The sequence below is a fragment of the Carcharodon carcharias genome, chromosome 16 (genome assembly GCF_017639515.1).
Source record: "Carcharodon carcharias isolate sCarCar2 chromosome 16, sCarCar2.pri, whole genome shotgun sequence".
Taxonomy (NCBI): domain Eukaryota; kingdom Metazoa; phylum Chordata; class Chondrichthyes; order Lamniformes; family Lamnidae; genus Carcharodon; species Carcharodon carcharias.
In genome coordinates this window covers 9,278,390-9,294,205 of record NC_054482.1, presented here as the reverse complement: position 1 = coordinate 9,294,205, position 15,816 = coordinate 9,278,390, and the positions used below count along the sequence as shown (strand labels likewise).

General features: G+C 43.1%; 1 protein-coding gene across 2 annotated transcripts in view; it reads left to right on the top strand.

The window, feature by feature from the left end:
* Positions 1–15,816, top strand: part of sass6 (SAS-6 centriolar assembly protein) — a 68,813-nt gene that overhangs the window by 23,098 nt on the left and 29,899 nt on the right. For both annotated transcript variants that reach the window (XM_041208501.1, XM_041208502.1), the window contains exons 8-9: positions 3,763–3,954; positions 4,037–4,231. In XM_041208501.1, the coding sequence (XP_041064435.1) occupies positions 3,763–3,954; positions 4,037–4,231 (387 nt within the window). The remainder of the gene's footprint in view (positions 1–3,762; positions 3,955–4,036; positions 4,232–15,816) is intronic.

Sequence of the window (15,816 nt, the reverse complement as noted above, 5' to 3'; positions counted from 1 at the left end):
CTTTAACTTCCTGGCTTAGCCACGGATGCTTTTTCCCCCTCTTACCATCTTTCTTCATCTTTGGAATATATTTTAATTGGGAGGAATTGAATGTCTCCTTAAATATCTGCCACTGTTCATCAACTCTCCTACCTTGTAGTCTTCCTGTCCAGTCCACTAGGGCCAAATCTGCCCTCATGCCTATGTTTAACTCCAGAACACTAGTATGGGACTCAAATTTCTCGCTCTCAAACTGAACTTGAAATTCTAGCATGCTATGATCACTATTCCCTGGAAGAAGAGGAAGATTACTATGAGATCATTAATTAACCCCATCTCATTACACAAAACCAAATCCAGAATAGCCTGCTCCCTGGTTGGTTCCACAACATATTGTTCCAAGAAACAATCTCTAATATACTCTATGAACTCTCCCTCGAGGCTACCCTTGTCAATTTGATTAGTCCAGTCTATATGCATATTAATATCACTCATGATCATTGCTGTGCCTTTCTTACATGCTCCCAGTATTTCCTGATTCATACTGTGCCCTACTGCTGAACTACTATTTGAGGACCTATAGATTACTCCTACCAGGGACTTCTTTCCCTTGCTATTTCTTATTTCCACCCAGACTAACTCTACGTCTTGCTCTCCAGTGCCTACATCATTCCTCACTATAAGCACTGATCTCTCCCTTGATTAACAAAGCTACACCACCTCCTTTTCCTTCCTGCCTATCCTTCTGAAACACTGAGTACCCTTGGATATTCAACTCCCAAACCTGTTCTGCCTGTAACCACGTCTCAGTAATCGCCACCAAATCATACCTATTTATCTCTATTTGCGCTGTTAACTCATTAGTTTTATTCCGCATGCAACATGCATTCAGATACAAAGCCTCTAAGCTTGTCCTATTGTCAATTTTCCCTACTCCTATATGATTCTTTGGTCCAATATGGCATTCTCACACCCTGTCCCTTCCTTTCACTTTTTGATAACAATCAGCCTCGTCACTAACCTGCACTCTTACCCTCTCCTTAAACTTTGATTTTTTTATATTTCCATGCAACTGAACCCTCCCCCCAACTATTTAGTTTAAAGCCCTATCTACAATCCTAGTTATGTGATTCACCAGGACAATGGTCCCAGCATGATTCAAGTGGAGCCCTTCCAAACAGAAAAACTTCCTCTTTCCCCAATACTGGTGCCAATGTCCCATGAATTCGAACCCATTTCTCCCACACCAATCTTTGAACCACACAATTACCTCTTTAATTTTATTGACCCTTTGTCAATTAGCTCGTGACTCAGGTAGTAACCCAGTTCTGTTTTTTTAATTTAGCCCCTAGCTGCTCGTATTCCCTCAGTAGAACCTCTTTCCTCGTTCTACTTATATCATTGGTACCTATGTGGACCACGACAACTGGATCTTTCCCCCCAACTTCAAGTTCCTCTGCAACCCAGATGAGACACCCTTAACCCTGGCACCAGGTAGGCAATGCAGCCTTTGGACTCTCGATGCTGGCTACAGAGAACAGTATCTAATCCCCTAACTATAGTATCCCCGATTACAACTACATTTCTCTTTTCTCCACCCACTTGATTGGCTCCCTGTACCACGGTGCTGTGGTCAGTTCGCTCATCCTCCCTATAGTCCCCGCTCTCGTCCACACAGGGAGCAAGAATCTCGAACCTGTTAGATAAGGGCAAGGGCTGAGGGTCCTGCAGTGCTACTTCCTGGTCCCTCTACCTGCCTCACTCATAGTCACACCCTCCTGTCCCTGACCACTGGCCGAATTTAAGGTAGTTAATCTAAGGGGTGTGACTGTCCCCTGAAACACAGCGTCCAGGTAACTCTCCCCCTGCCTGTGTCGCGGTGTCCAAAGCTCAGACTCCAGCTCATCAACTCTGAGCTGGAGTTCCTCGAGCAACCAACATTTGCTACAGATGTGGTCACTAGGAACCACAATGGGGCCACCAGCTCCCACATCATGCAGCTACAACACATCGCCTGGCCCTGCATCTCTATTTTATTTAATTAGTTTTTCAATTTGTTTTTAAATTTCCTACTGGTCTTTGGTTTATCAATCTGTAAAATATTTTTCCTATTTACCTTTAATCTGAAAGCAAGTTAGAATAGAGTTTCAAATTACACTTTTTAAAATCACCTGGAACTCGTTCTCTCGCAAGAGAGATTTTATATTCCTTTGACCATTTCTTAAAACAAGTGGTTAGTGAGATAGTTGATGCATTGGTTTTACTTTTCCAAAACTCCAAAAGATTCAGGTGAGGTCCCATTATATTGGAAGATAGCAAATGCACCTCCACTATTCAAAAAGGGAGTGAGACAGAAAGTGGGAAACAATAGGCAAGTTAGTTTAATATCTGTCATAGGGAAAATGTTCAAAGCTATTATTAAAGAAGTTATAGCAGGGCACTTGGATAAGGTCAAGGTAATCAGGCAGAGTCAACATGGTTTTGTGAAAGGGAAATCGTATTTAACCAACTTATTGGAGTTCTTTGAGGACGTAACATGTGCTGTGGATAAAGGGGAACTGGTGGATGTACAGTACTTAATATTCAGCAAGCATTTGATAAAGCGCCACATCAGAGGTTATTGTGTAAAATAAAAGCTCATGGTATAGGGGGTAACATATTGGCATGGATAGCAGATTGGCCGGCTAACAGGAGGCAGAAAGTAGGCATAAATGGGTCTTTTTCATGTTGGTAAGATGTAATGAATGGTGTGCCACAGAGGGATCAGTGCTGGACCTCAACTATTTACAATTTAAATACATGACTTGGATGAAGGGATGGATGATGGTTACCAAATTTGCTGATGACACACAGATAGGTAGGAAAGTAGGTTGTGAGGAGGAGATAAGGAGGCTACAAAAATATATAGCTGGGTTAAGTTATTGGGCAATGATCTGCCAAATTGAGTATAATGTGGGAAAATGTGAAATTGTCCATTTTGGCAGGAAGCACAAAAGAGAAGCAATATTATCTAAATATTGAGAGATTGCAGAGAGCTGCAGAGGGATCTGTGTGTCTTACTGCATGAATCGCAAAAGGCTGGAATACAGATACAGCAAGTAATTAGGAAAGCTAATCAAATGTTATCATTTATTGCAAGAGGAATTGAATGCAAAATTGGGAGGTTATGCTCCAATTATATAGGGTACTGGTGAGACATCTAGAGTACTATGTACAGTATTGGTCACCTTATTTAAGGAACGATGTAAATGCGTTTGAAGCAGTTCAGAGAAGGTTTACCAGACTAATACCTGGAATGGTTGTCTTATGAGGAAACCTTGGACAGGTTGGTATCCGCTGGAGTTTAGAAGAGTAAGAGGCGACTTGATTGAAACATATAGGATTCTGAGGGGTCTTGACAGGGTGGATGTAGTGCGGATGTTTCCCTTTGTGGGAGAATCTAGAACCAGGGGTTACTGTTTCAAAATAAGGGGTTGCCCATTTAAAACGGAGATGAGGCAATTTTTTTTCTCTGAGGGTCATGAGTCTTTGTAACCCTCTTCCTGAAAAGGCAGTGGAAGCAGAATCTTTGAATATTTTTAAGGCAGAGGTGGAAAGATTTTTGGTAAGCAAGGGGGTGATAGGTTATTGGGGATAGCCAGGATACAGATTTCAGATTACTAACAGATCAGTCATGATCTTATTGAATGGCGGAGCAGGCTCAAGGTCTAAATGGCCTACTCCTGTTCCTTGTTCCTATGTTTGTATGAATGTCATTTAAGCACTCTTTCTGTTTTTATTCAGGCTCAGTCGCAATGGCAGCAGCAATTTGAACAGCAGAAGAGGGAGTTGGAAACTGGTCACAGGAGAAGCCTTCAGCAATTACAGACCAGTCTAACAGAGCTGGAGACTGTAAACAAAGAGCTTACTGAAAGGCGATTCAAAGCAGAATGTTTCATCCAAGAAATTAAAGCAAAACTTTCAAGCTCCGAAAATGTAAGGATTCTTCCATTCTATGTTAAGAAAATTGAGAAATTTAATAATTGTTATAAATTCTCAATGCAATTTTTATTGATAGGAATGTCACAGAGCAAAACAAGAAGTTCATTCGTTATGTCGGGAGAATTCAATGCTTGATGCAGAATGCCATGAAAAGGACAAGTTGACTAACCAGCTGCAAACTCGTGTTGCTGTTTTACAGCAAGAGATCAAAGACAAGGACCAGTTGGTGTCTAGAACTAAGGAAGTATTGGAAGCTACTCAGGAACAAAAGGTAGATGCATTTTTGTTACATTCCAGTGGCACTTTTGTATTAGAATGTTTTACTTTTCAATGTTCAAAGAACCATAGAGAAGTTTAAAGGCAGTTTCCAAAAGTAAACACACACTTCCCAGTAAATTAAACTTGCATTCTTATGTATGTTCGGACAGGATGGCACAGCACAGGCCATACCATTATCCTTATCTTGCCAAATTACACAACAGTCTTCACATGAGCTGCTCAGTGTTTGATGTCTTGTTCACTCAACAAGACATAAACGTATGTCAGATTGAATATAGGCTAAGTGTAACAGTACATTTTGTTTATATACAAGTAAGATCATGAGAGAAGCATTATACAGTAAGTAACTATGGTACAATACTTTAATTGTTTTCAGAACAAGAGGCCCAAATCATAGTAGTCATTTTCAGTAACTTCTGAGTCTGATGAAAAACGTTTTACACTGGCATGTCTCCACTGAGTCTATCTTCAGCCACAACCCATGGAAGCAGGCAGTGAGAAACTGAAGACCTCGGGAAACATTGCCCACTTATTGTACTCTTTTTGTTTAACATCCAGCAGATAAACTTCTAGGGAAAATAAATTCTTCACAATTGCTAGGCAATCAAGACCTTGATGATTTTTAACCACTGCATCATGTAAGTTATGCACAGTAGACTTCTGACAAGTTAAGCTAGAAATGTTGCCCACATAATTTGACAGGAGCTGAAAATGGGCATGGAGGTTGTGATGCATGATTAACGCATGCCCGTTGCTTCCAATGCATGTAGCACATACATTTCATGTTGCCGGCTTCTTTACATGATTGCAGCTGGTGAGTGGCTACAGGCTCGTGCATGGGGTGAAAAATTGTAAGAGGCTTAGCATTATTTAAAGCTAACCTGCCCCTTTTAAAGAAGAGGTATATTTTGACCTGAGCAGGCTCTGGAAGTCATTCTAAACAGAGTTTGGCCTGGGAAAGACACATTGATGGCACAACATGGGAGGGAGCAGTCTCCAAGGTTCTCCGACGCAGCACTAGAGATCTTAGCCGTAGGAGATGGATGGGAGGGTAAAGGTCCTTTATGTATAAGGAACCAGGAGGCCCCTCAGATGAATAGTGCAAAGGCAGTGGGAGCAGATAACCATCACAATCAATGCTGCAGTCTAACCCCAAGCACCTAGATGCATTGCCACCAAAAGTGCAGTGACCTCACATTAGTGATTAAGGTCAGTGACTGCATCTTCAAATGTAACTTCCCGTACAAATAGCATAACACGATACTCATTCAACCATACCCCTGTCACTTACATCAATCTCTATCAATTATTATTCATATTGCAACTCATAACTTTACTTCACCCTCGCACATTTATTGCAGATCTCATACTCACATCTCACAGCTTGCATACACTGCCAGCTATTTAACCATAATAGCTACATCACCCAAATAGATTGCATAATACTCACTGACACCTTCTGTCTCTCTCGCAGGACACAGTGACGCACAATCACCTGCAGCAGCAGCTAATGGGTGGGGGACAGGCACGGTTGTCTGTACTCAACCCATTGGGGAAGAGTTTGGTCCCTATCATAGGAGTGACCATGACTGAGGCTGTGGCCAGTAGCAGGGCTAAAATTATTGAAGGTGATAGTATATGCTTATTATTCACCTTCTTACATCCCACAACCTCATATCCCACAATTTCTTCTGAACAATAAGCTACAGATGGGCTAATCACGCACCTCTTGGTTTCTCCCGTCCCTCACCCCAAACCTACCTTTCCTTTCAGATATGCAAGAACTGCCACCAGGCTTGGCAGTAGTCGAAGATAAGAGGTGAAAGAGTAGGAGGATGGTGATGAAGAACAAATTACCATCATTTGCTCACAGACCCTCAGCCACCAGCTTAGATACTGGAACTGCATGTAATTACAGCCCACCTTAGAGGTGGGCTCTACATGTGGTGAGACTCTTGGCATGAGGGACCTGCAGCCGTGGGGGGTGGCAAGGGGTAGGGTAGGGCAGGAGCCAGCTCCCCATAGGTTGAGATTGCACATGCATTCTGCTCCAGAAGGCTCAATAAAGACTTTGAAGGGATGGCGTACGGAAAAGGCTGATGAGTACTGTCATTTTCCAAATATAATACTCATTTTTCTTAAGATTTTATTTGGAAGTTAGAGTGCATATTAAACATGGTAACAGATCAAAACAGTTTTTTTTTTGCAGTTGGTATTTATCAACCTAATTTTTGAAAGGTGATCAAGAAACTTGAGATTTCTTTACATTTATTTACATGCTTAGAAGCCTTGAAATGCTGTGTTTGAATCGCTATCCTCAAATAGTTTATGCAAATTCTCGCCATCAATGGCATCACCACAGATATCGTCTTCATCTTCGTTATCCTCCTCAGCAGTTTCATCATCCCAGAGGATGTCATCTTCTGAATCATCTATGGTATTTATGAGACAACACTTCTTGGAGCTGCACTAGATCAGCGATGGATCAATGACTTTCCAGGCTTCTTTCATACATTGGGCAATGAGGAAAAGGTCTGGTTTCTTCTGGTTGCCTGATGGTGTAAATGTATGCGCTTCTGAGTACAGCCACTCATTCTGCTTTTGGTATATCTGTTTAAATGGTCAGTTGCGACCGAGGTCCATCACTTGCACCTGGCCTGTCATGCCTTCGAGAATAATGACAAGATGTGTGCAGTTATCATCTAGGATATCCTTGATGTATGACATTCAATGACACCTGAAGATGTCGAGGACCAGCATAAGATGTTCCAAGAAGGGCCTTTGCACCACATGCTATGCAACCAGTCTTTAGCCAAACATTTATCTATCTAACCTTTGTCATGTTAACAGATGATATTTTTATGGCCATGTGATATTCTTTGGGAGAGCTCTTTGTTTGGAGGTAATGTATGGTGGCAGCTTTGACCCATCTCCATATGCCCTGCGTATGATGGTGAAACAGTTCTTTTCATTGCCATGTTGATCTTAAAGCAATCAATTTTTCCCCTCAGCCATGATTTGAATGGAATGTCAAATGTGAGGGATGTCAGATCATTGTACTAAAATCTTATAAGCAGGACTAGAAGTGGGGGCTCATAGACGTTTACAGCACAGAAGGAGGACATTCAGCCCATCATGTCTGCGCCACTCAACAAAGATCTGACTACATTAACCCCATTTTCCAGCGCTTGGCCCATAGCCCTGGAGGCTTTGGCAATACAAGTGAATATCTAAATATTTATTAAATGTTACGAGAGTTTCTGACTCAACCACCCTTTCAGGCAGTGAGTTCCAGACTCCCACCACCCTCTGGGTGAAAAAAATTTCTCCTCAACTCCCCTCTTAGCCTTTCACCTCTTACCTTAAATCTAAGCTCCCTGGTTGTTGACCCCTCTACTAATGGAAAAAATGCCTTCCTATCTCCCCTGTCTATGCTCCTCATAATCTTATACACCTCTATCAGGTCCCCTCTCAACCTTCACTGCTCCAAGGAAAACAACCCCAGCCTATCCAATCCTCCTCATAGCTCAGGCCCTCCAGCCCAGGCAGCATCCCGGTAAATCTCCTCTGCATCCTCTCCAGTGCAATTATAGCCTTCCTATAATGTGGTGATCAGAACTGTATGCAGTACTCCAGTTGTGGCCTAACCAGCGTTTTATACATTTTCAGCATAAACTCCCTGTTCTTGCATTCTATACCTCAGCTAATAAAGGCAGGTATCCCATATGCGTTCTTAGCCCCTTATTCACCTGCCCTGCTACCTTCAGGGACCAGTGGATATGCACACCAAGGTCCTCCTGATCTTCAGCACTTTCCAGGGATCTATAGTGTAATCCCTTGCCTTGTTAGCCCTCCCCATGTGCATTACCTCACACTTTTCCAGGTTGAATTCCATTTGCCACTGCTCTGCCCATCTGACCAGTCCATTGATATCCTCCTGCAGTTACAGCTAACCCCCTCACCATTTACACCCTACCAATTTTCCTGTCATCCGCGAACTTCTTGATCATAACCCCCACATTTAAGTTCAAATCATTTATGTACACCATGCACAGCAAGGGCTGCAGCACCCTCTACGGAACCCCACTGGAAACAGGCTTCAGTCACAGAAACATCCCTCTACCATCACTCTCTGCTTCCTGCCTCTTAGCCAATTTTGGATCCAACTTTGCCTTGGATCCCATGGTCTCTTACTTTCTTGACCAGTCTGCCATGAGGAACCTTATCAAAAGCCTTGCTAAAGTATATGTAGACTACATCAAATGCATTACACTCATCAACACTCCTGGTTACCTCCTCAAAAAATTCAATCAAATTTGTCAAACATGACCTTCCCTTAATGAATCCATACTGATTATCAATGACTAATTCGTGTCTCTCCAAGTGCAGATACATTCTGTCCTTCAGAATTCTTCCTAGTAACTTCCCCACCACACAGTTTAAAAATAAGGGGTCTCTCATTTAAGACGGAGATGAGGAGAAATGTTTTCTCTGAGGGTAGTTAGCCTGTGGAATTATCTTCATTAGAGAGTAGTGAATACTGAGTCATTGAATACATTAAAGGCTGAGTTAGTTAGATTTTTTATCGACAAGGGAGTCAAGAGTTATGGAGAACGGACAAGAAAGTAGAATTGAGGCCACGATCAGATCGGCTATGATCTTATCAAATGGTGGAGCAGGCTCGAGAGGCCAAATGGCATACTGTTCCTAATTTGTGTGCTTGTATGTATGTTGGCAACAGGGGATGTGCTATAGCTGTATGGCTTTTGAGCCTTATGTAATACCAGCCATGAGAATAGTGGCAGCAAGGTTGGTTTATGCATGAGCTGTGAGAAAACCAAGACAATGATGAATGGACAACAACAAGGTCCCCCTGCCCCAACCATCCATTCCCATCGGGCAACAGAACATTGAGGACGTTGACTACTTGCCCTACTTGGGAAGCAACATCTCCAAGGAGGGTGATGTAGGGAAGGCGGCACCCCCCCCCCCCCCCCCCCCCCCCCCACCCACCCCCCGCCCCCCGCCCCAAAAGAATTGGAAAAGCAGCCTCGGCCTTCCTGTGGCTCCGCAAGGTGTGGGAATCTAACACCATCAACATGGCCATGAAGCTGTGGCTCCACATGTCCATTGTAGTACCAACCTCAATCTGTGCCAGCAAGACATAGAAGATAAAGGTTTAATGTAAGTTGCATGTTTTTCACCAGCGGTGCCTACGCAAGATACTGGGCATCACATGGAGAGACAGCATCACCAACAAGGAAGTGCTGCAGAAGACTGGTCAGAGGTGCCCATGAGACATTGTGGCAAAGAGACAGCTCATGCTGGCAGGGCAAATCCTTCGCTTCTTGCATGTACGCCCCACTAGGGTGGACAGTAGAGTGTGATTGCACCAGGCATAAGAAGAACATGAGGCTGGCCAAAGAAGACCTGGCAAAATTCATTTAAGAAGGTCCTTCAAGAGCGGGACACCACCTGGGCTGGAGTGAAAGAGATTGAGATGGACTGGAGCCAATGGTGGAGTCTTGCTGCCTATTGCCCCAAATGGGACCAGAAGAACTAAGTCTAAGTCTAAGACATATCTTGTCCTCAAAATCATCAGGCATGTGTTTTGTGACTGCAGTGTGCCGACATATGGATATGTCATGCCTTTGCAAGAAGAGGAACACCATTTTGGAGATTCTTTAAAGGTAATCTTGGAATCCGAAGCTTTTATGATATAAAGGGCTTTCAAACAAATTTCTAGAGTGCTGACTTCAAATCGCTTGCTTGATCTTGGCAAATATATTCCAGAAGTTGTTGCTCAAGCTGTGGATGCTCAGCTTTTCTTCCATGCCTAGGGGCTTTGGCTTGCTTGCCTTGGGACTTTAGCCTATCCTTTGAGTTTTTCCAAAGCCTGACATTTGCTTCATTAACATCGAGTTCCCACGCTATCACTTTGTTACCACGGCTTATAGCAACTCCTATCAACATAAGTTGGAAGGCTACTGTCCCTTTTCACTGCCATGTTAATGGTTAGTATGAAGAACCCTGCCTTATGCATGTAACATGTCATGTTAAATCAATCAGTAAATATTTGGGAGCTGGCTGCTCAGCAAACCGAGGTGGGAATGGACCTTTTTGGGTAATGGCTCTAATTTTACATACTAGGTAATAATATTTGAATTTGGCATACTTTATTTTGCTGTATTACTGTATTTGATTGCAGAGCAAGTGAAAAAGAAAACTTTAATGCATTTCTTTCTGGTATAGCACAGCCTAATCCGCCATTTTGCTGAAGCGTGTTCCATCAGGAATTTTTTTTAAAAAGACGTAAAACATAAAACATAAGAAAAAGTGAAATGCAGAGAGGAGAAGATGATTTTGACTTAAATAAATTATGCAAAGTAAACCATGATGTTTTACATATTTTACTGTCTCTTTATTTGGTGGAAAAAGCATTTTATGCTAATTTGGGATCAAACCCCTTAGCTTAGTTGGGTTTGCTCACTACTTTTGTCAATTAAGGGTCCTTTGACTGCAGCATTGTAAAAGTCTAGGTGCATATTATACATGACAATAAGGCAATTTTGTCTGCTTGTTGACGGATGTCCAGGTGCATATTATATTGGGGTGTGTGCTATATCTGTAAAATTATGCTATACACACAGAAATTCTTGGTGCTTTGGCAGGCATGCCAGAAAGCCTGTGGTCACTGTTGGTCACTGACAAGAAGTATGGAAAAGACTGGCACCAAACTTGCATATGGCTTTGTGGTATGCAAAACTTGGAGCCCATTGTTTCCAGTGTGGAATTGGTAGCCAATTCCATTACCATACTTGTGGACCCAACCAGTCACAGCTTCCATTGCAGCACAAGCAGGAGGCATCCAAAATCTGAGTGCTGATCTTGAAGCTCAGCCTGAAGTCATTCAAGCTCATCTTGCTGCCATGAACTCTCTGCTGTTGTTATGACTGTAGATACATATGTTCAAAGGGGCTTGCAGGGTCTCCGCAGTTCAGTGATCTGTCTTGCAAAACCTTGTTAGAATTGCTGATGCGCTGCAGGGGTGAACTAGTAGCATTATAGAACACAAACCCGCTACCTCTCTTAGGATGACAGCATTCTTCTTCCCACCACTGTGACTCTGTCAGTGCTTTGCTGTTGCCTGTCAGTGAGCTAGCCAACCAAGAGTACTCTCGCCCATACCGAGGTTGTGCATTCCAAGATTGGGCCTTCTAGGGCCAGAGCTATGTGAGATCAGCCTGCAAGGCCAGCTGCAGTCTCTCTGTTGAAAGTCAGCAGCCTTCTGCCAGCCATGCTGTAGCCAATGGAGTAGCACTGAGAGCTTAGGACAAGCAAAGGCACGTGGAAGACAGGCACAAAGGGAATGGACAAGGGTGATTAGTTGGCTTTTATACGCAATATTGGATGGTTTGATTGATAAAATTGGCATTGAATGTTTGTTTTAGGGTGGCTTTTATTTCAGCCTTGTGGCCAAGATGAAGCTATATTGGTCAAAATCAGAGGGAAGCTAAGATGTGTGACTGTTGTTGAACAGGGAATTGAGGTTGCATTCTCTGCTCCTAGCAGATGAGCTTATTACAAACATACTGGTCAAAAAAGGGCTATGTTGGTCCTCCTGCTCTTCCACTTCATCTTCCCCTTCCTTTTCCGCTTCAGCTGCTCACCTGATGGCAAGGGCTGTGCCCTCATGATGGATGAGTTTGTACAGGATGCAGTAGACCATGATGAATTGTGATGCACATTATGGAAAGTACCGCAGGGTTCCTCTAGTGGTTCAGGCAGCGGAAGCTTTGCTTGAGCACCCCAGTGGTCTGTTTGATGACATTTTGGGGAGAATGGCTCTCATTTTACTCATGTTACCCATGTTACCCTTGCAAGCATGTGTTGTGCATTGGAGTCATGACCCAGCTGATCAGTGGATAGCCATTATTGCCCAACAGCCATTCCCTGGTTTCTTGTGGTGGCTGAAGTACAGATGGCACAATAGACTGGTGCAGAATGAAGACATCATGACTGCTGCTGGGGTACTGGGCATTGAACTGCATGATGCTCTGAGTATGGTTGCACTCCACCTGGAGTCCTTTGTGGTTGCGGTACCCTACTAAATTTACCTGCAGCACCTGCAAAGCGACCCTTGTGTTAAATATATAAAAAGGAAGAGAGAGGCCAAAATGAATGAGGCTGGAGAAATAATAATGGGGAACCAGGAAATGGCAGAGGAGTTGAATAAACACTTTGCATCCGTCTTCACAGTAGAAGACACTAATAGCATTCCAAAAATACTAAGTAATCAAGGGGCAAAAGTGGGGGAGGAAATAACGACAATAACTATCGCTAGAGAAAACGTACTAGGGAAACTAATGGGGCTAAAGGCCTCCGGACCTAATGGATTTTATCCTAGGATATTAAAGAGAGTAGCTACAGGGATAGTGGATGCACTGGTAGTAATCTTTCAAGAACCTTTAGATTCTGGAAAAGTCCCAGAGGATTGGAGAATGGCCAATGGAACACCCTTATTCAAAAAGGGAGGGAGACAAAAAACAGGTAACTATAGGCCAGTTAGCTTAACATCTGTTATTGGGAAATTGTTGGAGTCTATTATAAAGGATGTAATAGCAGAGCACTTAGAAATACATAATCTAATCAAGCAGAGTCAGCATGGCTTCATGAAGGGGAAGTCATGCCTAACAAATTTATTAGAATTTTTTGAGGAAGTAACAAACAGGATAGTTAAAAGGGAACTGGTAGGCGTAATATATTCGGATTTCCAAAAGGCGTTCAATAAGGTACTGCGCATAAGGCTACTTAATAAGATAAAAGCCTATGGTGTTGGGCCTAGTATATTAGAATGGATAAAGGATTGGCTAACTAATAAAAGAGAGTTGGGATAAGGGGGGCATTTTTGGGATGGCAACCTGTAACTAGTGGAGTGCTACAGGGATCAGTGCTGGGGCCTCAGTTATTTGCAATATATGTTAATGACTTAGATGAAGGAAGTGACTGTACTATTGCCAAGTTTGCAGATGACTCAAAAATAGGTGGGAAAGCAAGTGGTGAGGATGACACAAGGAATCTGCAGAGGGATATAGACAGGTTAAGTGAGTGGGCAAAAAACTTGGTAGATGGAATATAATGTGGGAAAATGTGAGGTTATGCACTTTGGCAGGAAGATTAGAGAAGCTGAATATTATTTAAATGGAGAAAGACTGCAGAAGGCTGCAATACAGAGGGATTTGGGAGTCCTTGTACATGAATCCCAAAAAGCTAACATACAAGTTCAGGTAATAGGGAAGGCAAATGGAATGTTGGCCGTTATTTCAAAGGGAATGGAGTATACGAAAAGGGAAGTCTTGTTAAAACTATACAAGGCACTAGTTAGACCACACTTAGAATACTGTGAACAATTTTGGTCTCCTTACCTAAGAAAAGATATACTGCCATTGGAGGCAGTCCAGAGAAGGTTCATTTGTTTGATCCTGGGTATGGAGGGATTTTCTTATGAGGAGAGGTTGAGTAGGTTGGGCCTGTACTCATTGGAATTTAGAGAAATGAGAGGCGACCTCATTGAAACATATCAGATTCTTAGGGGGTTTGACAGGGTAGATGCTAAGAGATTGTTTCCCCTTGTGGGAGGCTCGAGGACCAGAGGGCATTATCTCAGAGTAACGAGGCGCCCATTTAAAACAGAGATGGGGAGGAATTTCTTCTCTCTGGGTAGTCAATCTGTGGAATTCTTTACTGCAGAGGGCTTTAGAGGCTGGGTCATTAAGTATATTCAAGGCTGAGATAGACAGATTTTTAATCAGTAAGGGAATCAAGGGTTATGGGGAAAAAGCAGGAAAGTGGAGTTGAGGATTATCAGATCAGCCATGATCTCATTGAATGGCGGAGCAGACTCAAAGGGTCAAACGGCCTACTTCTGCTCCTATGTCTTATGGTCTTATAGTCAATGACACCCTGCAATATGGAAAGCCTACTATCCTTGAGAAGCCACGTTTGTTCCCTCTTTATCTCTCTTTGCATGTGTAGTGTGAGTGATCTCCCTTATACAATAGAGGACAGCGAACAGAGAGATTTTGGCTATTTTGCTTGTTCCGGCCTGGAAGGAGCCCACACAAAGATATTTAAGGCCACAGTCAGCTTTAGAGCCACTAACATTGCTGTCTTTGTCCTGCTCAGAGGCTGTAGGGCAGCCTGCAACAGCTGACAGATTCCTGTAGAACATATCTTCAGTGAAAAAGATGTCACACACACTATTCCTCACTGAGATTAAGAAGGAGAATGCCTCCATGAAGACCCTCTTGTAGGTATGGCATCCTACTGAATGACCTTCTCCCCCTCCTCCTCTCTCATTGAGCAGCATGTCCTCCTCTTTGTCACTCACCTCTGCTCATTCTCCCTTTATGCTGCAGGCCAAGGGGGTTAGAAGCTACATCACCCAGGATTAGGAAGAAGTGTTGTGAGCAGAACCCTTGAAGTAAGAATCAAGGCCTCTACTATGTGCCACACACTCCCAGCACTCTTCACTGACTCTAAGTGGCAGTAGAAACCTCCAAACACTTCTACTAACTCAGCAGCAACCAGAAGAAATTGATTAGTAACTAACCTGAAAGTAGTTGATTCCTTTAAATAGCATTAATGGGGAGTCTTTCCTGTTACTGAATGCATATGCACAATTAAAAGAGAATGTTAGCTGCAGCATTGAGGTCAGAAAATGGCACTGCTAGTGTCAAATCATTATTACATGCTAACTGACATCACAATTTGACTCCTCTGCATGGTTCCAAAGAACAAAGAATAAGTACAGCACAGGAACAGGCCCTTTGGCCCTCCAAGCCTGCGCCGATCACATTGCCCGTCAACTAAAACATTTTGCACAGCCGGGGTCCGTATCCCTCTATTCCCATCCTATTCATGTATTTGTCAAGCTGCCTCTTAAACACCACTATCGTACTTGCTTCCACCACCTCCTCTGGCAGTGAATTCCAGACACTCACTACCCTCTGTGTAAAAAACTTGCCCCGTACATCTCCTCTATAGTTTCTCCTCTCACCTTAAATCTATGTCCCCTAGTAATTGACTCTTCCACCCTGGGAAAATCTTCTGACTGTCTACTCTGTCCATGCCATTCTTAATTTTGTAAACTTCTATCAAGTTGCCCCTCAATCTCCGTCGCTCTAGTGAGAACAATCTGAGTTTCTCCAACTTCGACTCATAGCTAATAACCTCTAGACCAGGCAGCATCATGGTAAACCTCCTCTGCACCCTCTCCAACGCCTCCATATCCTTCTAGTAATGTGGCGACCAGAATTGCACGCAATATTCCAAGTGTGGCCTAACCAAGGTTCTATATAGCTGCAGCATGACTCAATACCCTTGCCAATGAAGGCAAGCATGCCATATGCCTTCCTGACTACCTTATCCATCTGCATTTCCACTTTCAGTGACCTGTGGACCTGTACATCCAGATCCCTCTGCCCATCAATGCACTTAAGGGTTCTGCCATTTACTGTATAATTCCTGCCTGTATTAGACCTTCCAAAATGCATTACCTCGCATTTGTCCGGACTA